At 41.0% G+C, this 24008-nt stretch overlaps 1 protein-coding gene and 1 pseudogene across 3 annotated transcripts in view; one reads left to right on the top strand and one right to left on the bottom strand.

Annotated features, from left to right (window-relative positions):
- Positions 1 to 24008, bottom strand: part of VPS53 (VPS53 subunit of GARP complex) — a gene marked incomplete at both ends in the record, with an annotated part of 136436 nt that overhangs the window by 86947 nt on the left and 25481 nt on the right. The window contains 2 exons of one of the 2 annotated variants that reach the window (XM_084237193.1): positions 1310 to 1425; positions 4267 to 4353. In XM_084237193.1, the coding sequence (XP_084093319.1) occupies positions 1310 to 1425; positions 4267 to 4353 (203 nt within the window). The remainder of the gene's footprint in view (positions 1 to 1309; positions 1426 to 4266; positions 4354 to 24008) is intronic. The other variant, XM_084237194.1, reaches the window with a different exon arrangement.
- LOC311173415 (signal recognition particle 14 kDa protein-like) lies at positions 6829 to 7151 on the top strand (annotated as a pseudogene). The gene has a single exon. The product of its transcript is annotated as a signal recognition particle 14 kDa protein-like (transcript).

The raw sequence follows: 24008 nt of genomic DNA, 5'->3' as shown, positions 1-24008 counted from the left end.
ATAAGAATGTGAGAGTGATGGATTCACAGGGTGGGAGGGAGGGGAAGTGGAGGGGAGAATCTGGGAAGATTTTATGTATTTGGGATCTGGGTTGGGTATTAGGGGATTGAAAGGTTTTTGACAGAGAACAGGGGTAGGGATCTTACTATCTGAGGATTACAGTACATGAGCAAAGTAAACACATCTTCCCAAGATGAAATGGGGGTATTTATATACATTTACATGTTAAATTTGCAGGTGTTAAGTAACTCCATGTCAGAGACATCTATTTTCCCCACTGCTAAGGTTAATGAAATATAGATAAAAGGATGCTGATAAAATCAACAGTTACAACAATGAAGGACAAATTATTAAATCTAAATTTTTCATTAGGGTTGAACTTCTAAATTAAATTTGTAATTTTATGACTTCCCATAAGAAGCATTTAAAAAGACAGGAGTGAGTTTAGTCACGAGGTTTTGTTCTACCTCTGCCTGGTCTGGTGGAAGCCAACGGGGGAGGACAAGGAAACTGCTCTTCTGGCTTCCCTCTGGTCACTACTCACAGGAGAATAAACCAGGATTTGCTGAAATTCATGCAAAGCCTGGGAGAAATCAGTAAGTCTGAACTCCAGCCTCTACCCTGTCTTTGGATACTATATTTAAATGTAGTATTTTCTCTGTCCACACATAAGATCACACTGAGGTTGGTGTAGAGGGAATTCTCAGGCTCAGAGAGACCACAGCAGTGAACCAGAAAGTCACAATCTTGCCTGTGGATTTGCTTCTTTGGATTGCTTCTTTGTGGTAAATATCTAGCTCTTTCTTTTAATGCTATTTCCAGTATTCTCATGTATCATTCCCTGTGGCTCCTCTATCAACCAACAGGAAGCTCCTATCTTCCTGAAAGCTGGAAAAAAAAAGGGGGGGGCGCTGAATAATAAAGATCTGTTTCCATTTGGGATATCCAGTGACAGGACAGCTCAGCCTGACACAGCACAAAACTTACCCGGGGAGTGCTGCAGGGAGCAATTAACAACTTGAATACCCTGTCAGCCTTAATGGTAGAGATCTACCACATGGAAACAATTCATATTCTTGAAGTCATTCTCTACTTGCACCTCCCTTAAAAGTTGCAGGTCTGTTAAGTTTTGAACATGAAAGGGCACAGAACAAAAAATTGTGATTGAACATCTGAGACTGATTTGCAGAAAGCGGAGCAGGATAGTGAGACTTTCCTGGCTGAGAAATAAATAAACCTATGATGCCACTTTCTATATGTAACATATTCATTTCCTGTGGACCCAAGAAAGAAAGTTGACACTACTCACTCAAGGGAGTCGACCCCGCCTGCCAGCATGTGCAGGTGGTTCAGTGTTGTGATGGAGGTAGTCAGGTGGCGTTTGGCGTGATCTAACTGCTTAATGTCACGGGTGATTTCTTTCACCTAAATATTGAAAAACCACAGGAGAAAAAGGAGGAAGGCCATCAAAATACTCTTTCTATAGGGGGTGGGGAGGTGGAGGAAGGAAGGTTAAGAACTGTGACCTCTTTCCTGAACCACTGAGTTTGGGTAAAAAGATCAAGAATGGCATAATAAACCAGATACAGTTTATAGATATTCATAATCTGATCACCCATTTCCAACACTGAAATCATCCTCTTTCCTACAAAAAAAATCCCTAAGGAGACTTTACCTGGGCTCCTTAGCTCCAGTGTTAAACATCAGGGTTCTTTAACTACTATGTCATCTATGACTCTTCTCAGTCCTGCATCATGAATCAGTCACAAAATCCTGAGTATTTTTCCTCTGCCTCATCTTAAGAATCTGTCTCACTGCTCTGCACTGGAACTGACGGGTCTCTTCATCCTGGCATCTCCCATCTCTCCCCTACATATATCCTGTGCTTCTCTAGACAAACCAAATCACTTGATATTCCCTAAACAACACCTTTAATAGCAGCTCATGCATGGGCACTCATGTCAAACTCACAGGAGACCAATCTGCACACAGATCACCAGTAGTTACTCTACCTTAACTGTTACCCACAGGTAGCCACAAAAAGGGCAGAACTTGATAATGATGTAGCAGGTTTTGGAGTCAGACAGCCCTAGAGTTGGATCCCAGATGTTCTTCTTCTTTTTTTTTTTTTTTAATAGAGGCATGTTATTTATTTATTTATTTGTTTGTTTGTTTTTGTTTATACATGCACTGGGTACAGTCAGAAGCGCGGGAGGGTGAGAGAATTCACCAGAGCCAGAGCAGGGAGCAGAGCAGGCAGAAGGACCGAAGTACACTGCTGAGGGGAGCAGCGGGCGGCAGGAGAGGTCTGCGCGCCATGTGGGACCCTCCTCTGGTGGCCGGGGAGCAGCCAGGGATCGAACCGGCGCGGCAGAGGCCGCGGGCAGCTTCGCAACCCAATGCTCAACCGCTGCGCCACCGGGGAGGCCCCCAGATGTTCTTCTTACCGGCTCTATCTCCTAGACCAAGATGCTTAGCCTCACTGAGTCTAAGCTTCCTCATCTACCAAACGGGGAGTCATACAAATTATCATGGTAACAAAACCTAATCCATCACATTGTTGTGAGGGCTAAGATCACCTGCAGAAAGGGACTGGCAGTGTTTGGCACATTGAAAGAGCTCAATAAATATCAGTTCTCTCTTCAGTCGTGCTTCTCCTTCCCTTTAGTAAAGCACGGTCCAGGAAAGCAAACTTTTTTAAAAGAAAACATCTAATAGCTATAGAAGCAGCCTACTCAAACTGTTATCGCATGCCCCTCCCCTGCCACACTCAGTCTAGAAGAGGGAGTGTAGACCAGAAAGGAGACTGGAGTCATCAGGGTATCCATGAGTAAGAACTCTGAGGACAAAAAACTCTAGCAAAGGTCACATCTGATTGTGTCACCTGGTAATTGTGCTTCAATGGCCCATGGATGGTGCGGAGTTCAGTGCACCCTTGGAGATAGAACCACAAATCCAAATCCTTCTCTGATGATATCAGTCTCCTCTCAAAGGCTATTTAATTCTGTGATGAAGCACAAATACTAATTTCTTTCCTTTGCCAAAAGAGTTCTCCTCTTTTGACCCTTAGTAGTTAAAGGTCCCTAACACCACCTGCCTGGGACTAGGAGCAAGAACAGCTACTATAAGAACAACAGCTGACACTTGCTAATGCTTAACTGTGTGCCATGCATTAGCTCATTGAATACCCACGATTCTATGGTGCACCCAAATATCATCTCCATTTTATAGTGAGGACACAGGTACAGAAGAGTTAAATAACTTGATCAAAGTAAGTAAGTAGAGGGGCTGGATCTGAACCTAGGTGGTCTGACTCCAGAGGCTATACTTTTCACTACTAAATCAAACTACCTGTCTCTCTCAGCTGACCCCCTACCCCACACTCTATCCCCTTCTTTATTTTACCAAACAGCCAATGAAGAGAATGAAGGATATATGGAGACGTGAACCTCTCAGATCTGTTTCTGGAGATCTGTTTCTGGATTATAAGAAGATGTAGGGAGACAAATCTGTAAGAGCTTGGGGGTGGGCGGTGGGGAAAGCAGGGGACAAATGACATTAATAATGACTTCTACTTACTGAGCAAATTAACATAAGCCTAGTACTATGTTCAGTGCTTGATAGACATTGAATTCTTACAAAAACCCTTGGAGGTAGATGCTGTTCTTATTTAACAGTTGAAAAAATTGGAATTCAGAGACATTACATTATGTAGACAGAATCTGAGCCCAGGAGCTAGCATTTCACAACACCTCCCATGGAGTAGAAATGGGTGAGACTGGATTCTCAGTCAGCAGAGGGGCCTTCTGAGTATATCACCCAAGAATGCAAATTTGTAGAGGGAGAGCTTAAATCAAAAGCATAAGTATGTATCACAACAGGATATATTTCACCTCCCAGATACCCAGTACCAGTTTCCATGTGATACCAAGTTACATATCATATACCTCTTACTTGAGAAATACGTGATATAAACAATGCGAGATATAGGAATCCAAAATGAGTAGGAAACTATTTTGGGGGTAGGAAAAGGAAACTTTTCCTATTTAAAAACCGGGCTGCAAATGTAGGGCAGCAGGAGTGGTGAGTCACTGCATGTCTAGCAGCTCCTCCTGAATGAATCTGGAATGTCCTCAAGGGCTTGCTTTGGAGATGTGAGTGCTGTGGTTGGCGGCAAGTGGGAGAAAAAGCCACAATGGACGAGAATGACTTGACAGCTAACTTCCTCCTCTGGTGCAGAAAAGTGAGGAAGAAATCTAAACTCACCATTTGCTCTGACTTTTCTGCTTTGTCTTTGATATCTTTGATTTTGCCAAAGAGCTGTTGAATAGCTTTTTGGGCCTCTTCAAGTGCCTAGAATAAGAGAAGTAAGTTAGTAACAAGAAGCAGTGTAAGACAGCACTAGTCTCTATACTGAAACCAAGCTCAACCTCAGGAAAAAACAAAGTTCTCAATTCAGTGAACTTCCACGGTTAATTTACTGCACCAAAGACAAGAGTGTAGCATCCAGTTACAACAAACACTCAAAATTCTTGCCAATCAGCATCATAAAGTTTTAGTTTAAAAACTAAATGACTTCCCTCTACCTCCATGATTATTGTACATATTGATCACAACAAATAAACAGGACACATGCATGTTTGCGCATGTGGGCTCATGTATGCAGTAACCTTCATAGAGAGACAGAGGCAGCTAAGTTGGGGGTAGAGGAAGCTCTGAATTTTGGAAACTGCAGAAGGTTATGTCTTCAAATAAACAACTGTGCATGGAGACTCCAGAACTGTGGTGAACCTTCCAGATATCTATAGTATTCCATTTGGAAACCAATGAAATGAAGTTAGAAAGGGATACTTAAAGCTAACAATGGTGAGCAAGTGTTTCCACTGAAGTTGAAGCCCACAAAGATGTACACCACACATGAAAAGTATTACAAGCACAGTAGCTTCTGTGAGCAGAGGAAGCAATATTCCAGGAGTTGAGAGGGCATTAAAGCCACACACGTGTAGAACAGATGGACTCACAAAAGATGCAGCAGTCAAAAGAAGCCACACTTCATTGTATCCAAAGCACTTTATTTATTTTATTTGGATTTAAGAGTGATGTGTTCTAACTGGGCCTCACAAGCCCTTTATAATTATAACCACAGAGCTGTATAGGCCATCTTTACCTCTGCAGAGAAACAGCCAGCCTCCCTGAGAAGGACACTCTAACAGAGGAAAGAGGAGAGCGAGGCTGAGATGAAAGGTAGAATTGGTTGTTTGAACCTCTACCCTCAGCTGTACCCAATGGAAAAGCTACTTCCAGACTACAAACTAAACATTTTCTTCCTTGCTTAAAAAAATAGCTTCAAAAAGCAAACTTAAGCTGGTTTCCTCTGCAGGAAATTCCTTCTTGTTAGAGGTAACAGTTGCATCTCCCTTTCCTTCCAAGATTTCCTAGGCTGCCCGCTTCTTCTGATAAAGCGAATCCTTTACTACCCCAGTGGGTCCTTTGCCCCATTGTGGTTCAATCCCAAACACAGCTTTGTTTTGCTCTTTGTCCACCTATGGAACTTACAAAAGTTTCACATGTGGGGATAAGAGCTCTAAGACGATGTGAATGGTTATGTTACAGGTTCAGAAATGAATGTCCAGAAGCGCCTCTGCTCCCCCACCTCTTTTTTTTTTTTTTTTTGCCAAATCTGAGGGGATGCTATTCAAGAAGTTGCTTACACCAACTTTCTGGGGTGGCAGGTGTGTTTGCTCTGGAGCATCCATCACTTCACTTATATCTACAAAGGTCTGTGAGTAAGGGTGCTTTTTTACTTGTCATTTCTGTCACCTGGAAACAGGTATTTTAACCATTAGAAAGTTGGTCCTGGAATAACAGCTACCAGAGCCACAAATTCATAACTTGGGAAATTTTACTGAAGAGTAGAAAGCAATCAAAAGTGGCAACAGAATGGAATTTGGTCATGCTGAGCAGACCCTTTCAATCCTCCCCTTAGCCGAAAACGACACCTCACTCAGCAACTCCTTCTTACCATCCAAAATAAATAGGATAAACATTGAATCTGTAAATTGCTCCTTGGTAGGATGGCCATTTTCATTCTTCCAAACCATGAAATAAGCCAGAAAGAAAAAAGACAGATACTGGATGGTTTCACTTATAGGTGGAATGTAGAGGATCCAAATAAGGGATCAGGACAAAAAAAGGTATTATAATAAAGTGAAAATCAAAATCAACAAGCAACTATAATCCAGAGACATTCTGCAGGGGGGAGAAGGGAGTAGGGTCAAAACGAGTGGAAAGAGCACAAGGGACTGCAGTGATGGTTCACATGTGAACTATGGTGGGAATTTCACGGGAACTATAACTGAGATGAGAAAGCTTACATTGTTAAAGAAAAATGAAGAACGATGTAAAAAATATATAAAAAACAAAACTATTAAAACAAACAAACAAACAAACAAATAAATAGGATAAAAAGGAATAAACGGCTGGATGTCCATTTACAACCAAAAGTGTGAACCTTCAAAGTAAAATTTATTCAACTTGGATACTGTCATGGTGCAAATCTTTGTAGTTTCTCCCACCTAGTCTAAGGGCTATTTCTTTTTGTCTGTTTGTTGTTTCTTTGTTTTTATTTTTTTATTATACAGAATTTTAAGTTACTATAAAGTAAAGGTCACAGTTGAAAGGAATCCTTTATATAAGTCAATATCAACAATACTACCGATATTTAGCCAGTTCTATTTCATTTTAAAGCAAATCTGAGAAAGCAATTAATTTCAGGAATAATTCCCTATGTATCACTGACACTGACCAAGTGGAACCAACAGCGCAGGAATGGTACTGCTGGAGAGCGAGCAGTTCCTGCTGGAGCTGACCAGGCTTTTCCAGAAGTGCCAGGTGTTGGGCAGTGTTTTCATCACCCTAAAGAAGTATGATGGTTGAACTAAGCCTATTCCAAGGAAAAGTTCTGTGGAGGGGTTTGAGCCCTCTGACAAGTGTCTATTAAGAGCTATTGATAGGAAAAAGATCAGCACTGTGGTGAGCTTCAAAGAAGTAAGTTTCAGAGGGCTTATTCAAACCTACTGAGGACTAACATGGACAGTCTGAAAAAGAAGGATAAAAACAGCAAGAATAAGAAGAGCAAAGCAGCACAGTGAAGGGCAACCGACTTCCAGCTTTCACCAACTAACCACTGAATTGCTGTTTTTCCTTTTGGCCACAACGCTTGATCTCTGGTTCCCCTACAATAACAGTCCTCATGTGAGATAAGAGTTACTCTGGATGAAAGAAGGGCTTCTGTGTTTACAGGGTAGTTGTAAGAAGCCACTTTATTTGAGATGGCTAACTGATCTCTGTTGCATGGTTGTAAATTCTTGGATTATAGTTTAAAGTCTCTGTAGCCGTCCATGTGAAAAGAATGTATGGTCATTAAACCTGTTTATCAACAACAACAACAAAATAGTAATTCCTTATGTATCACTGACTGATAAAACTTTCACTTTTTTACATAACCATCATGCCATTATTATCATGTCTCACAAAATTAAAAATTCCTTAATGGGGGTTAATACCCAATTCATATTTCCCAATGTCACAAATATTTCTTTTTACAATATGTCTTTTAATAAGGACTCAAACAGGGTTTACAAAGTGTTTGATGTTGTTATATTTTAAAATCTCAGTTAAGTGTCTTAAGTTCATTAAATCTCAGATTCACACACTCCACCAAATTTTTTCCCACGTCACTGACCCACTGGAAAATGAGACTTTGTCCTGTAGTAAGTTCTATACTCTGGATTTGGCAGATTACTTCCTCGTGGTGACAGTCTCTTCTATATACTCCATATTTCCTGAACCATTTAAAAAATTTAACCAGCAATGTATATGGGAGCCTCATTCTCCATATGCTCCTCACAAAGTGGGTTGTCAAACTTTGGGATATTTGCCCATCTGATGGATGGGAAATGGTACTTTCAGCATAATCTTCTTTTTCAGAGTAAGGTTGAGTCTGATAATATGTATTTAAAGGCATTTCTGGAATCTGTGTGTATTAGAAACATTAGCCCTAATGTAAGTTCCAGTTATTTTTCCCTTTTGTCACTATTTTGGGGTTGGCTCACAGTTATTCATGTCAAGGACCATTTTCTTCTCCATCCTTTCTGATTTCCGATTCCCTTCAATACCCTCTCCCATAAACACAGCACATTAAAAAAAAAAAATATATATATATATATATACATACACACATCATTGTTCATTTTTGCACAATGTATGCTTTCTCCTCTCAAGTGCAGTCACCGTAAAATTCCCACTATCAGTTCACCTGTGCACCATCACCATAGTCCCTTGTGCTCTTTCCTTCCCTTAAACACAGCATATTTGTCTGCCAGACTTTCAACAACATATGTAATTCAGTTTTGTAATCCTTACATACTGAAAATAATACAAGGTTAATTAACCTAAGAAATTAGACAGCACAATTTTTTAATGGCCACATTAAAGTTATAGCAATACTAGTTGTAGCAAACTAGTAAATTTTTATTTTAAAGATGTATTTTTCACTCAATTCATTCACCATATGGATCCCTATGGTCCTTTATATATACTTAACATTGTAATTATTTTTTTGTGGGTCTATCTTTTGATTGTCCTATCAGATCCTAGAGGGCATGAACCATGTCTCATTCACTGGGACTCTGTCACCTAGGACACCACCCAGAAGAATATAATAGGTGCGCAATACATGTTTTTGTTTTATAAGATTTATTTATTTATACAAGAAGTGGGGTACAGGCCAGATGTGCAGGAGGGTGAGAGGATTTTTGTATCAGAATGTCCAACCAGAGACAGAGTAGGAAACAGAACAAGCAGACAGAAGAAATATACTGCTGAGGGGAGCAGCGGGTGAGACAGGAGAGGTCTGCCACCCCATGTGGGCATCTCCACAGCTGGCGGAGATGGAACTGGCACTGCAGAGGCTGTGGACAGCTTTCTAGTGCTGCGCTCACCGCCTGCGCCACCAGGGAGGCCGTTTTTTTTTTTTTTTTAAGATTAATTTTATTTATTTATGCATACAAGAACTGGGGTGTAAGCTAGAGACGCAGGGGATAAGAGGATTCACCAGAGAGCAGAACAGGGGAGTCCACTGAAATACATTTCTGAGGGGAGCAGTGGGTGAGACAGGAGAGGTCTGCTGTGCCATGTGGGTCAGTTCCCTGGCTGGAGATCAAACTCATGCTACAGTGGCTGGTGATAGCTTGATAGTACTGACACTTCAACCCTTGCGCCACCAGGGAAAACCCCTCAATACATGTTTATTAAACTTTAAAACTAGGGCCTCCCCTGGTGGCTCAGTGGTTGAGCACTGGGCTGTGAAGCTGCCCACAGCCTCTGCAGCGCCAGTTTGATCCCCGGCCACAGGCGAGGGTCCCACATGGCGCGCAGACCTCTCCTGCCGCACCCGCTGCTCACCTCAGCAGTGTGTTTCGTCGGTCTGTCCTGTTCCCCGCTCTGGCTCTGGTGAATTCTCTCACCCTCCCGTGCTTCTGACTGTACCCAGTGCTTGTATAAATAAATAAACAAATATTTAAAAAAAATAAACTTTAAAACTAATCAATCATCGCACTCAAGCTTTCTCCCTCCCCCTTCTCTTTCTCTCTCTCCTTTGCCATCCCCCACACACAATTCAATTTGCATCCTCACATACTAAAAGGTATAGGGTCAATTAACTTAGAAAATTAGACAGAAAAAAAATTTACTTGCTATGCCATCAAATTTTGTAAAGTTATAGCTAAAGCAGGAAATCATATTTTTTATATATATATGCATTCTTTGCACACCAGAAGGTCTCCTTAGAGCCCCCCTCTCCCCATTTAAGAAAGACTCTTTGGGGCTGTATATGTGTCCTTATTTTCCCATAATTATGTGCATAATTGCTTATTAGTAAAAGCTGAACATGTTCCTATTATGGATATGAAAATAAATATCTGGGACATTCTGATACCAAAAGATATCAGAATTTTCATTTTTATAGCTCCCTATTGTTCCTTTGGCAATGTTTAACCATAAGTGGCAAGAACGGTGCTTTTCAAGCCTGTCTTTTAATATACTGTATGTTAATATTATTTCACATGTTTTAAAATATCAGATCCCATTTTTTTCCTTTCATGATTGCAAAATCATTTTCTATTTTGGCTGTGTCCCTCAAGAACAAGAACTAATTTTAATGTCTACTTTGATGAACAAACACTATCTTAAACATAATTCTTGCTCTCAGGAGCTTGTAATCTAGTTAGGCAAAGAGGCAGGTTAACAATAAGAACACTGAGATATAATAAAGATATGTAGAGAGTGTTGTGGGACCCCAAGAGACCATCACTATATACTAGCTTCTTTGCTAGTTCTGCAGGAAGAAAAAGATTAAGAAGAAAGGTCTGAGAAGGCTTTTTGAAGGTCACAACTTCATATCTTATTCTTTGGGCCAGAATGTTTTAAGCAGCTATTAGAGTAGTAGGTACTTAATAAAAGGCTGTTTTTCAAATCAACGCTTTACCATAATTTATCATCTTCCAGCAACAAAGACTTTGAATATCCAGTGACTGAAACTACCATTAGTTGAACTGTTACCCTGAACGTCTGTGGCAATTATAGTTCCAACTACATTAGTGAGTGCTATATTAATTCCTTCAAAATTCTCTATATAGACTTGAAGTCAGAACAGGCTCTCCCCTGTTCTGTGAAGTGGTCTCAGCAAAACTCTGCTGTCTTTCACCCCACTTGTTACCAAGGAGCTGGATACAGAAGATTCAGACAACGGGCACCCAGCTGTGCTTCTCCATGGAGTGTTCTTTCGTGATCAGGGAAGTGATTAAACCCTGGCATTTGCACACAGACAACATCCACATATCTTTAGGTCAAGATAACTTAGGAAAATGAAAGATCCATAGGAAACCAGAAGCCCCCTCATTAAGTTATTGGAAAAACAACTAAATAGAGAAGAAAATTTCAATTTTTTTTTTGAGAAAATTTCAGAGTGAGACAGGTATGATGAAGGAATTAAGTAGAGAGTTGAGAATAAGAAAAATGATAGTCTCAGTTGGTCTCCTAAGAAAGAGCACATGGGCCTCCATGGAGGCGTAAGAGGTTAAGCACCACACTATGAAGCAATCTGCAGCCTCTGCAGTACGAGTTCAATCCCTAGCTGGCCAGAAGATACCCACATGGCACAGCAGACCTCTCCTGACTCACCCGTTGCCCCCCTCAGCAGTGTACTTTGGTCAATCTGCCTGTTCTGTTCCCCACTCTGTCTCTGGTGAAGCCTCTCACCCCCCGCATCTCTGGCCTGTACCCCAGCTCTTGTATGCATAAATAAATAAATCTTAAAAAAAAAAAAAAGAGCACATGGACTGGGATTTGCAAAATTAGAGGGAGACAGGATTTGTAGATCTGGAGTAAGAAAGTTCCAAGTAGAAAGAGCAGCAAATAAAAGATTCTGATATGGAAAACATCTTGGTGGAGCAAAAAATAAAGCAGTGGAGGGCAGGCTGTATTACAGTGGAAAGTGTTAAGAAATTATTTGGAAAAACAGGCAGGAGCCAGAGCATGGAGGGCCTCAAAGGCATGGTAAAAAGCACTGGGATTTTTTTCTAAGTGCAATGAGAAGCCACTGAAGGGTTTTAAACTAGGAACTAGCAGATGGTTTACATGTGCAGAAGACCGCCCTGGCTGCTAATGGCAAGATGAACATGTAGAGAGACAGGAGTGAAAGCAGGACATAGAGACACATTAGCTGCTGCAGTGATGCAGGTGAGGACAGAGAGAGAGAGAGAGAGAGAGAGAGAGAGAGAGAGAGAGAGAGAGAGAGAGAGAGAGTGTGTGTGTGTGTGTGTAGGTGGCAAAGGTAGGGTCCAGATGAGGTGGCCAGGGTGATAGGAAGTGAAGTGACTTGGGATTTATATGAAGAGATAATGTGCAGGAGTCAATGATGGGATGGATGTGGATAATGAGGGAAAAATCAAGGCTTACTCTTAGGTTTAGGTTTGAAAGGCAGTGAATTATTCCATTTACTAAGCTAAGGAAGACAGGGGAAGAAATAGGTTCTCAGACAGGTGTGTGAGGTGGTGGTAGGGTTGGAAATTAGTTCCAATTTTAATATGTTAAAGGCGCATAATCCATTTCGTGTCAAGTGGAGATACCGAGTGGGACACAGGAGTCTGGAGCTCAGAAGAGAGGTGAGGGTTAGAAATTTAAATTTAGAAATCTTTTTTTTCCCTCTTTGAAAAAAGATTTATTTTAGAGATACTAATAAATAAGGACTACAATAAACAAACAAATACATTTTTGTTCCTTGTAGTGTGGTCCTTGCATCAGTGGCAATGGACATAAGGGCAGTCCCAACTCAGAACTCCCGTATCACACTCAGCCTTTTAACAAAAGCCCTGTGCGATTTGTGTATACAAATCATTTGTGTATATATGAGCGTTTGAGTGGCTCAGAGCCCAAATCCCATGCTCTGTTATTTATTTTAATTATTTATATTTAGTGAGCTTAGTGAGCACTTAATTGGTCAATAAGCTTTATGAAAATTAATCTTTCAACACAGTTAGTGGTATGGAATAAATTTAGAAATCTAAAGTTCATAGACGATATTTAGTCTGTGGGACTGGAAGAAGTCACTGAGGGGAGGACAGAGGAGAGGAGAGGAGAGAGGAGGGGCAGAGAGATGAGGGAAGAGGGGAGGAGAGGACAGAATAGGGGAAATGAAAGGAAGGGGGGGTGCTGGGGGGAGGAGAAGGCGGAGAGAGAGCGTGGGGACTAGAAGAGCAGAGCAGAGCCCAGCCCAGGGCTGAACCCTGGGCTGCTATGGAGTTGAAAAGACTAGGAGAAAACAGGGAAGGAAAGATGCAAGAGAAAAATCCCCACTGATGAGAAAACTAGGGACTGCAGTGTCACAAAAATCAAACAAAAGTACTTGAAGAAGGTAGACAAGAGTGACCATGTCTTATATTGTTGAAAATTTCTGTTAGATTAGCATAGAGAAGTGCCACTGAAATTGACAGCAACCTTGACAGAAGCAGTTTTAGTGGAGTGGAGGGAATGGAAGGGAAAGTGATAAAGGGGACAGTGAGTACAGAACAAGAGCCAGCAAATGATGCCATGGGCCAAATCTGATCTACTACCAGTTTTTGAAACTAGTGTTTTCTTGGAATACTGCCAGTCCCATTTTTTAAGGTATATGTCCACGGCTACTTTCACCATATAATAGCTGGGATGAATAGTTGCAAGAAAGACCAGGATGGCACTTAAAGACTATAATCTTTACTGTCTGGCCCATTACAGAGAAAATTTGCTGACCCCTGGAATAGATTATTTTTTCAAGTGGATTTTGCTATGAGAAGACAAGAAAAATGAGCAACAGATGGGGAGAATGGAGGAATATTTATTTGTTTGTTTATTTTGCGGGGAGGAATTTTTAAAGGTGAGAGATGCATAGGTCCAGTGTGGAAATGATGCAAAAGAAAAAGAGACACTGATTTGGGAGGCGGGATAACTTAGAAGAGTACTTTTTTATAATGTTCTCGAACTGTTGGCAGGTAAGTGTTAGCTCTCTCGGGCTATCAGTATTTCCACCGTGTGACTCAGGAGAGGAATGGCCTTTCTCCAGCCCCTACAGTTTAGACAATCATTCATTCTGATGCCAGAATGCCAGATTCAGCTAATGACTACTCTCTCAGTATTATTACCACCTCTGTCTCAGTCCTGAAGGTGACTCTGTAGGGAATCATATGGTCACCTTACCTAAAGCATCTAAGCAAAGTTAGGGCACAGTTGGAAATATCTGCCAAGTGATTAAAAGTATCCCAAGGCACTTTTCAGAAGAGCATCCATCTGAGACATGTGGTCTGATTAGGGTGTGCTGATACCCAGGGCTCTCAGGTACAATTACAAGTACTGGTTCGGAAAAGCATCACTACTTTTCTTAACTGTTACCTACAAGGCTAAAAAGGAGTCTAATGGCCTCAATGCTCTAGGTGTTCCATAAATTCTAAATCCACTGGCGCCTGCTGAAAATGGATAGAAAAGCACTACTGAGATGTCTGTAGGCAACAGCCCAAGAAAGGACTGGCTTTGGGACAGGGCCTCACAGAATTCTGTGATGGCATCAGTCATGCCCTGTTACAGTGAGGTGCTGAGGGAATTGCAACTATCATCTTCCAGCCACACACCCTCAGACAGATGACACTCAGGTAAGAAAGGGAAAAAGGACCAAATTTTTATACTTAGGTGCAAGGCCTAAGGAAGTTTGCACAATCCCTTCTGAGAGAAAGGTTTTCTATTTCCCTCTTATTCTCAATTTGGCATCCTTCCAGAACTGTCTCCACTGAAGGTACAACTTTTTTCTTCTAGCAAACAAATGAGATTCACACAATCTTACATTTCACGGTCTTAAAGAAAGATAAACTGTCTGCCAGATTTTTTCAGACCTGAATATTTTTGCTTGTTATACAAAGCCAAAGAAACTTAATATAATTTATTTTCCGGAGTAAAGAAGGTTCTTCTGAAGCATTCACACTATCAATACACATTCTAATATCTGATATTTAATCTCTAATAATCAATTACAAGGAAGAAGAGGGTTGTTTTTTTTTTTTAAATAGAGGCATGTTTTTATTTATTTATTTGTTTGTTTGTTTGTTTGTTTTGTTTATACATGCACTGGGTACAGTCAGAAGCGCGGGAGGGTGCGAGAACCCACCAGAGCCAGAGCAGGGAGCAGAGCAGGCAGAAGGACCGAAGCACACCGCTGAGGGGAGCAGCGGGTGGCAGGAGAGGTCTGCGCGCCATGTGGGACCCTCCTCCGGTGGCCGGGGAGCAGCCGGGGATCGAACCGGTGCCGAAGAGGCCGCGGGCAGCCTCGCAACCCAGCGCTCCACCGCTGCGCCACCGGGGAGGCAAGAAGAGGGTTTTGTAATTGGAAGAATCACAAGACCTCTATGAAAGGTTAAGCTTTTATTTTTTAAATATACTAAAAAAGCTTTACTACCTGACTAATCAGAAAATGTGCTGAAAGATCCTGGTATTGTCCCTAGACCATGCTTAAAATAAAATGTGGCTACTTTTCCATTCTAAGCTGTATGTGGATTTTTTTTTTAAGATTTATTTATTTTTATACAAGAGCTGGGGTACAGGCCAGAGGAGCAGGAGGGTGAGAAGATTCAGAGACAGAGCAGAACAGTCAGACAACCAAAATACGCTGCTGAGGGGAGCAGCGGGCGTGACAGGAGAGGTCTGCCACGCCATGTGGGAATCTCTGTAGCCGGCCGGGAATTGTACCCATGCTACAGAGGCTGCGGACAGCTTCAAAGCACTGTGCTCAACCCACTGAGCCACCAGGAAGGCCCCTAAGCTACGTGTGGATTTAAAACAGAACTAATCACTCCAAAATGCCTGCCTTCAATCTATCCTTATCAGAGTTTCTGAACTGAGCCCTCGAGTGTGGGTACAGCCTGCATTCAAGGGTGTTATTAGCAACCAGTTACTGTAATGATCCTCTTTAGTAAATCAAATTCTGCAATCGGGAGATGCTAAGCAACCCACTGGGCTAGTCTAGAAGACTCAGCAAATCCAATTACACAATCTTTAGATTTTTGCGCATCATTAACAGTAACCATCATTCTTAATTTTTCCTGCCTCCAGAAGTAGACACTGAGCAGGCTACCAAAGCCATACTAGGTCATGTACACAGAAGATAAGCAGCGTGGAACCTGGCAGAGACTACTGCTTTCTTCTCCTTTCATCTTTTATGTTTTTTTTAGAACTGTTATCTGCCACCTGTGTAGACAGAGGACACCTGAGCCAATGAGAATGCCTTGAAAAATACACATCTTCTCTGGCTCTTAAGCATCTAATTTTGCAGCTTGCGCTATCAGAGAGTTATATTACCTTTATCCTGAGTCCACAGGCAGCCTTTAAGAGATTTTAAACTGAGATCCTATTTGTTGCCACCACAGGAAGAAAAGGTTGTTCATTTTTGGAAGGACAGGTATGGATTTAGACTGTTCTTTGAAAAAACAAGGTGCAAATACTCAAGGTTACTGGAAAGAGAATGGTATTTTCCTGCTCTTCTATCACTTCTATCGTCTAACATTAAGTATATCTGCCAGAAAGGTCATCAGTTCTACTATTTGAAACTTTGGGGGACAGACTTGTTATCTCATGTATGAATTTAGATCTGAAATGACATAATCTGTTTGACAGTGTTTTTGGCATCTTTAATTGTGAACCATCAACATACAAAATTAAATTGTAGGGCCTCCCCGGTGGCGCAGCAGTTGTGCACTGGGCTGAGAAGCTGCCTGTAGCCTCTGCAATGCCGGTTTGATCCCTGGCCATCGTTGAGGGTCCCACAAGGCGCGCAGACCTCTCCTGCCATGCCCGCTGCTCCCCTCGGCAGTGTACTTCATCAGTCTGCCTGTTCTGCTCCCCGCTCTATCTCTGATGAATTCTCTCACCCTCCCTCGCCTCTGACTATACCCCAGTTCTTGGATATAAATAAATCTTTAAAAAAGAAGTATATCTGCCAGTTTCCTTCCTCTTACTTGTTGAAGCAATGCATGGTATTACTAAAAAAGTAAGGTTTTTTTTAACTAGCAGACCAAGATTTGAAAGTTGGGCTTGTACTTCCTGTGTGATCTCTGTCAAACCACTTAACCTCTAGAGGCACAGATTCACCATTTCTAGAACAAGAGTAAGAGAGCACTGACTCAAAGAGATTTTGGAAGGAAGAAATACAGAGTTTAACAGTGAACACCTCTGGAACTATTTACCCAACATGCTTCCATCCTCCTGGGAATCTTGCTCTTACCACATTCTTAGGGAGTCTGCTGTCCCAGAGGCAGACCAAGCCTAAGCTGGGCCAACTGGAGTTTTCCTCGGTCCTTCTAGGATAAATCATTAAAGAGAATTCATCTTTCTCCAGTGATGGGGGCCCCAAGATGTGAAACTGAGTAGGACAGCAGTGAGGGGGACAGTTTGGTCACCAGATAGACATGATGAAGCCAGCACATAGAGAGACAGACAGAAAGATCCTAAGCATTATTCCAGTCCTGCCTTCAAGTGTTTGACAAGCCCAGCTGTGATACTATGCTGCAGCAGTCTGACCAATGTCTCCTTCAAAACAAGAGCCTTCTAAATAACCCCCCGTCTTGCCTAAGTCTGTTTGAATTAGGATTTTGTCTTCTGCAATTGAGAGTCCTGACAAAGGACACAACTCATAGGACGAGCTCACTAAATGGCAACTATTAATATTGTTTCAGACCTCCCAGATGGAGTACAATATTTCAGATGGACTATCCCTCCAAGAGTCAAAGGTGGCTGGCCCATCTGTTAAAGCTTTGTAAGGAAGCTGGATAGGTTTAGCATCTGCGGGTATACATACAAGGGCTCATGGATCAGGAGGATGGCCCCTTCAAACCACACAGAAAATGATGCGTTTTCCAGGAAAAAAAGTTTCAATCTTTTGTTCATTCCCTCAATAACAGTGAAGGCCCACTATATGTACTGGGTCAGTTACTGAGGGAAAAAGATCCCTAGATGGAGACATGTCTTTAAAGAGCTTGCAAAGAATAAACATCAAAAACATAAATACTTGTAGGCATGATACAAAGAAGTATGAATAAAGAATGCCAGAATCATCTGGAAAGCAAGGGACTCCTCAACAGAGCAAACACATGGTTGAGAGACAGCACATCCGATGAGTCCTAAACAAAGGCCCCGTGACATCCACTGAAGAGAGACACCTAGGGGTAAGTAGCCTCTATTTATGGAATGTCCCTTCTTTTGATCCTGTTGGCCACTCATGCACCATGGAGAGCTGTTGCTACGGAAACAGAGCATCCTCAGCCAGAGCAGAGGTGCTGTAAGAAGCCTCTGCAATAATAATGCGGCCGGTTCCCCACCGTGGAGCCAAACAGTAGCACAGATGCCAGAAATTTCACAGCCGTGATAGCTGCATGGGCACAGCATCGTGCTTTCCTGTGTCCTAGCACATACGAGGTACCCTCAGGTCTGGCAGGCCAGGTCAGATGCCCAATGGGCACCCATCAGATGAGAATTGCTGGTATTGACATAATTCCTCCATAGCCTATTTGGAAGCCTCAAGTCTGAATGGGCTTTATATAAAGCACAGATTTCTTTCCAAGTTTGTGAACCAAGAGCATGTAAAGGGCACAAGGAGTAATTCTCCCCTTATTTGTTAAAATGCTCTATTCCATGTAAGTTACTTTTATTTATGATTTCTGCAAACCATACCCACTGAAAACGTGAACCAAAAAGTTCATTTTTACTGTTTTTAGGTGAAAAGCCAGAAGTTAAAAATCCCAAGACAAGGCTGAGACACAAATTCAGCAGTGCCCAAATAAGACTAAACATTTGCATTTGAAAGTTCTGCATATATCTGTTATTACCCATAATTTAAAGTATGTTAGCCCTGAAATAGCTAGGAGTGAGTGCATTCATGCACCACTTCCTTTGATGAAATGTAACCCTTGAGGACAGTGCATTTAAAGCAAAAAGTCCAAATGGAAAAAAGAAAGAAAGATTTAAGCAAAAGTTTCAACTGTTGCTGCTAAAATAAAAGGCACATAAATTCATATTTTAGGAAACAGGACACATTTCAAGGAACAATTTGTCCAGGTTTAACGAAGAACTACTTCACACAAATAGTTAGGACTTTCCAGTGGCCAAGTTAAATTCAAATCCCCCGTATCTTACTATATAACTTTTAGTTCTAGTTACTTAGTAATACTCATCTATGTTACAGACATTCATTCAGGAGAAAAGATCTGTTTGTGGTATCATCTGGATTTTTTTGAGTTGATTTTTACAGACATCCCTGTACCAAATGCCCCTTAGGGTATGAGCCCCCTTGGGGTTTCAGCTGAATGTTTTTCTTTTCCTCTTTCACTTGACACTCTTCATTATCACAATTGTGCAGAGAACAGAGTTTTCTTTTCATCCTGGAGCTTTTCTCTCAGCATCCAGTTTCCTCCTCATGCTGAGGAGGACCCTACTGGTTCATGAGGCCATGGTGACTGTAATTGCTTGAATTCCCTTATGAACCAATGAAGTTCAAAGAGTTCATAGTAAACAAAACAAAGAAAGAGAGAGAGAGAGCAAGCAAGAAAGAGGGTGACTCCTGAATCTGCTTTTAAAGTTTGTCACTATTCACGAAAAGAAGATCATATGGACAAGTAGACTGCATATTAGGAATCAAAAAATCTGGATCAGGACCTCCCTGGTGGCACAGGGGTTAAAGTCTCAGTGCTATCAAGCTATCACCAGCCACTGTGGCATGAATTCGATCCCTGGCCAGGGAGCTATCCACATGGCACAGCAGACCCCTCCTGTCTCACCCGCTGCTCCCTTCAACAGTGTATTTCAGTCAATCTGTCTGTTCTGCTCCCCACTTTGTCTCTGGTGAATCCAATCACCACCCCCCCGTACCTCTGGCCTACACCCCAGTTCTTGTATGCATAAATAAATAAAAATAAATATTTTTTTAAAAATATGGATCAGTGATTAACTCATTGAGTGCAATTTGGGGCAAGTCATACAGAACCTAACCAAACCTGTTTCTTCATCTATAAAATCAGGAGAATTACATCCATGTGGCTGAATTCACATCTCTGTAGTAATCAAGTAAAGTAATATATGCAACAATATTTTGTAGAACATAAGGTAAACATTTATATTGTTATAAATATCAGCATTATAGATCAAGACAAATGATTCAAATGTGCCCTCAGGCAAAACACTTCAGAATGTGTCTCTGCTCACAGTGACTCAAATGAGACATATTAGCCTTACAAATGTATATTCCTACTTCTAAAGACCCCACTGAACCTGACCACAAGATACTAATCCAGTTACCGGAAGCTCCAATCATCAGATCTCCAAGTATTCAATGAAAAAAAAAAAGTACAGCACTTGACTGAGCATAAACAGTATCATATTTTTTTAAAAGATGTATCTATTTATACAAGCACTGGGGTACAGGCCAGAGCACGGGAGGGTGAGAGAATTCACCAGAGACAGAGTGGGGAGAGGAACAGGCAGATGGACCAGAAACACTGCTGAGGGGAACAGCGGGCGAGACAGGAGAGGTCTGCCATGCCATGTGGGAATCTCCCTGGCCGGCCAGAAATTGAACCGGTGCTGCAGAGGCTGCGGACAGCTTCACAGTGCTGCACTCAACCTGCTGCGCCACTGGGGAGGCCCAAACAATATCATATGAATACAGTTGGCTATGTGTCCCTAGTGTGCCCATGTGAATGAGAAGAAGTATGACTTCTAGAAGAAATCTAGCAGTATGACAAGAAGACAAAGGTGAGTAATTGGGTCTGAAATGGGGAAAAGACCCATAAATTCATCTCTTCTGCCTTATAAAACACAATATTTGAGCCACTGAATTTACTTGTCAGTGAGTTTATCTCCAGGAGAAATGTCAGCCTTCTAGTGGGGGACATTATGAGAACAGCACTAATATATTTCATTTTTTGTTTTTTTTTAAAGATATATTTATTTATGCATACAAGAACTGGGGCACAGGCCGGGGTGGGGAGGTGGTGAGAGGATTCATCAGAGACAGAGTGGGGAGCAGAAAGGCAGATCTACTGAAATACACTGCTGAGGGGAGCAGTGAGCGAGACAGGAGTGGTCTGCTGTGCCATGTGGGTCACCTCCCTGGCGAGGGATCAAACTCATCCTGCAGTAGTTGCAGATTGCTTTATAGTGCTGACACTAAACCTCTTGAGCCACCAGGAAGGCCCCTAATATATTTTGTATCACATACAATACGTAGAAATGAACACAGCACCTATTCAGAGTCCACGGTACATATGGATACAAAAATCGGAGATCTTGGTATGTGATTGAATCCTATATGAAGGCGATGTGTCCTGATACTTTAGAGCTTTCAACTACAAAACTAAAGAACACCAAACCAAAACAGACTAAAAAAGCATTATCTCTGGTATGGCAAAATAAATCCTCTTCCAGAGGAAATCTGAGTCCAAAGCAGAGCAAAGGAAAATTTATAGTTATATTACAGATTCCTAAAAATAGGGATTTATAAATGGAAATGTTGACAGAACAACATAGTGTTGCATTCATGCTGTTCTAAGCTCTGTATTTTTCATGGATGAAAGAGAAAGAAGAAAAGGAGGTCAAATTCTTATATGAAGACAGAGATTAAATGCCTGTGCATATATGAATGACTTATGTCAAGGACCTGAAACCCAGAAAGCTGTGCCCTGCCTGCATTAACACTGCAATTTTTCTAATGTCCAACCTCAAACTAAGGATAGAATTTTCCTTCCAAAATCACTAACTATGCTGTCAAAAGCAAGAGTAACCTGGGCAATAGCCAAAGCAGTTACAGTAGTGATGAATGGCATTTTCCTCTTTACATGTACAAACTCTAGTTTAAACTTGTAACTGCCTTTAACATGGAAACAGCAGATGGCAAAAGTTATGCTTGACCTTATTTCTTGGCTCCTGAAGAGCACCAATTTATATGGAGATGGCTCAGAAGAATAATAAACCTCAGTGTTCCTTCTGGGCAACAATTTTCCTGAAACTATTTTCAATAATCATGCTGCACACAAATGGAACTGGATGTGTTTCTAAGGTCAGGAAGAAAATAATGAAATGCGGACTTGCTTACGAAAAGAAATAATTATGGTAATGTCGAGAAAGCTTTCGACAAAGTGCAACACCCATTCATGATAAAAGCCCTTGAAATTCTTGGGATACAAGGAACATACCTCAACATCATAAAGGCCATATATGACAAGCCAACAGCCAGTATCATTCTCAATGGTGACAAGCTGAAAGCATTTCCATTAAGATCTGGAACAAGACAAGGATGTCCACTCTCACCACTGCTTTTCAATATAATACTGGAAGTCCTAGCCAGAGCACTAAGACGAGAGAAAGACATCCAAGGAATGCAAATAGGAAAAGAAGAAGTCAAACTATCACTCTTTGCAGATGATATGATAATATACATATAGAACCCCCAAAACTCCACAGAAAAACTAATTCAACTCATCAATCAGTTCAGTAAAGTGGCAGGATACAAAATCAACACGCAAAAGTCAGTAGCCTTCCTATATACAAACAATAAATCTGAAGAAGAAATCAAAAAAACCATCCCTTTATCGAAACAAAGAAAATAAAATACTTGGGAATAAATCTAACAAAAGAGGTAAAGGACCTATACAAAGAAAACTATAAAACACTGTTAAAAGAAATAGAAGAAGACACAAAGAAATTGAAAGACATCCTCTGCTCATGGACTGGAAGAATAAACATTATTAAAATGGCCATCCTACCAAAAGCAATATACAGATTCAATGCTAATCCAATAAATTTTCAATGTCATTCTTCAAAGAATAGAACAATTATTGATGAAATTCATATGGAATCACCAAAAACCCCAAATAGCCAAAGCTCTCCTGAAAAAAAAAAAAAAAAAAAGAAGGGAATGGAGGCATCACACGCCCACACTTCAAACTATATTACAAAGCCATAATCATCAAAACTGCATGGTACTGGAACAAGAATAGACACACAGACCAATGGAATCGAATAGAAAATCCAGAAACAAACCCACAGATTTATGGTCAACTAATCTTTGACAAAGGAGCAAAGAATATGAACTAGAGCAAAGAAAGTTTGTTCAATAAATGGTGCTGGGAAAACTGGGTCACTGCATGCAAAAGAATGAAGCTTGACTACTACCTAACACCATGCACAAAAACCAACTCAAAATGGATTAAAGAACTAGACATAAGACCTGAAACCATAAAATAAATACAAGGAAATATAGGCAAAACACTACATGATATACACATCAAAGACATCTTTACAGACACATCACCCAAAGCAGTGATAGTGAAGGCAAAGATAAACAGCTGGGACTATATCAAATTAAAGAGCTTCTGCACAGCAAAAGAGACAATAACCAAAACAAAGAGAAATCCCACCGACTGGGAGAACATTTTTGCACACAACACTAATGATAAAGGACTGATCACAAAAATCTACAAAGAGCTGATGAGACTCAACAAAAAAAAAGAAAATAATCCAAAAAATGGGCAGAAGAGCTAAAAAGAAACTTCTCTGAAGAGGAAATGCAAATGCCAATAGGCATATGAAAAAAATGTTCAACATCACTTGTAATCAGGGAATGCAAATCAAAACTACAATGAGATATCATCTTACACCAGTGAGAATGGCACATATTAATAAAACTAGCAATAACAAATGTTGGTGAGGTTGCGGAGAAAAAGGAACTCTCCTGCACTGTTGGTGGGAGTGCAAACTGGTCCAACCACTATGGAGAGCTGTGTGGAGATTTCTTGACCTACTAAACATAGAGCTTCCATATGATCCAGCAATTCCACTCCTAGGTATTTACTCAAAGGACACACAGAAACAGCAATTCCAAAGAGCACCTGCACCCCTATGTTTATAGCAGCACTGTTTACAATAGCTAAGCTTGGAAACAACCCAAATGCCCAAAAACAGATGACTGGTTCAAGAAGATGTGGTACATATACACCATGGAATATTACTCAGCATTCAAAAAAGATAAACACATGCAATTTGTAGCAACATGGATGGAGCTGGAAGGGATCATGTTCAGCGAAATAAGCCAGAAAGAAAAAGAAAAATACCGGATGGTCTCACTCATAGCAGGAATCTAGAAAACTTAAATAAGGACCAGGAAAAAGAATAACTATAAGAAAGAAAATATCAAAATCAACAAACAACTATGAACCAGAGACACTCTATGGCTGGTGGGGGGCGGGGAAAGGCGGGATTGGGACCAAAATAAGGGGGTTGTAATTGTATGGGGAGTATGAAAATAAAATTTAAATTAAAAAAACACAATAAAACAAAACCAGACTATTATAAATCAGAGACATCCTGCAAGGGAAGAAGAGGAA

This window comes from Talpa europaea (assembly GCF_964194135.1).
Source record: "Talpa europaea genome assembly, chromosome: 7".
Classification (NCBI taxonomy): domain Eukaryota; kingdom Metazoa; phylum Chordata; class Mammalia; order Eulipotyphla; family Talpidae; genus Talpa; species Talpa europaea.
The sequence above is the reverse complement of the archived record's forward strand: the minus strand, read 5'-3'. Positions and strand labels throughout refer to the sequence as shown.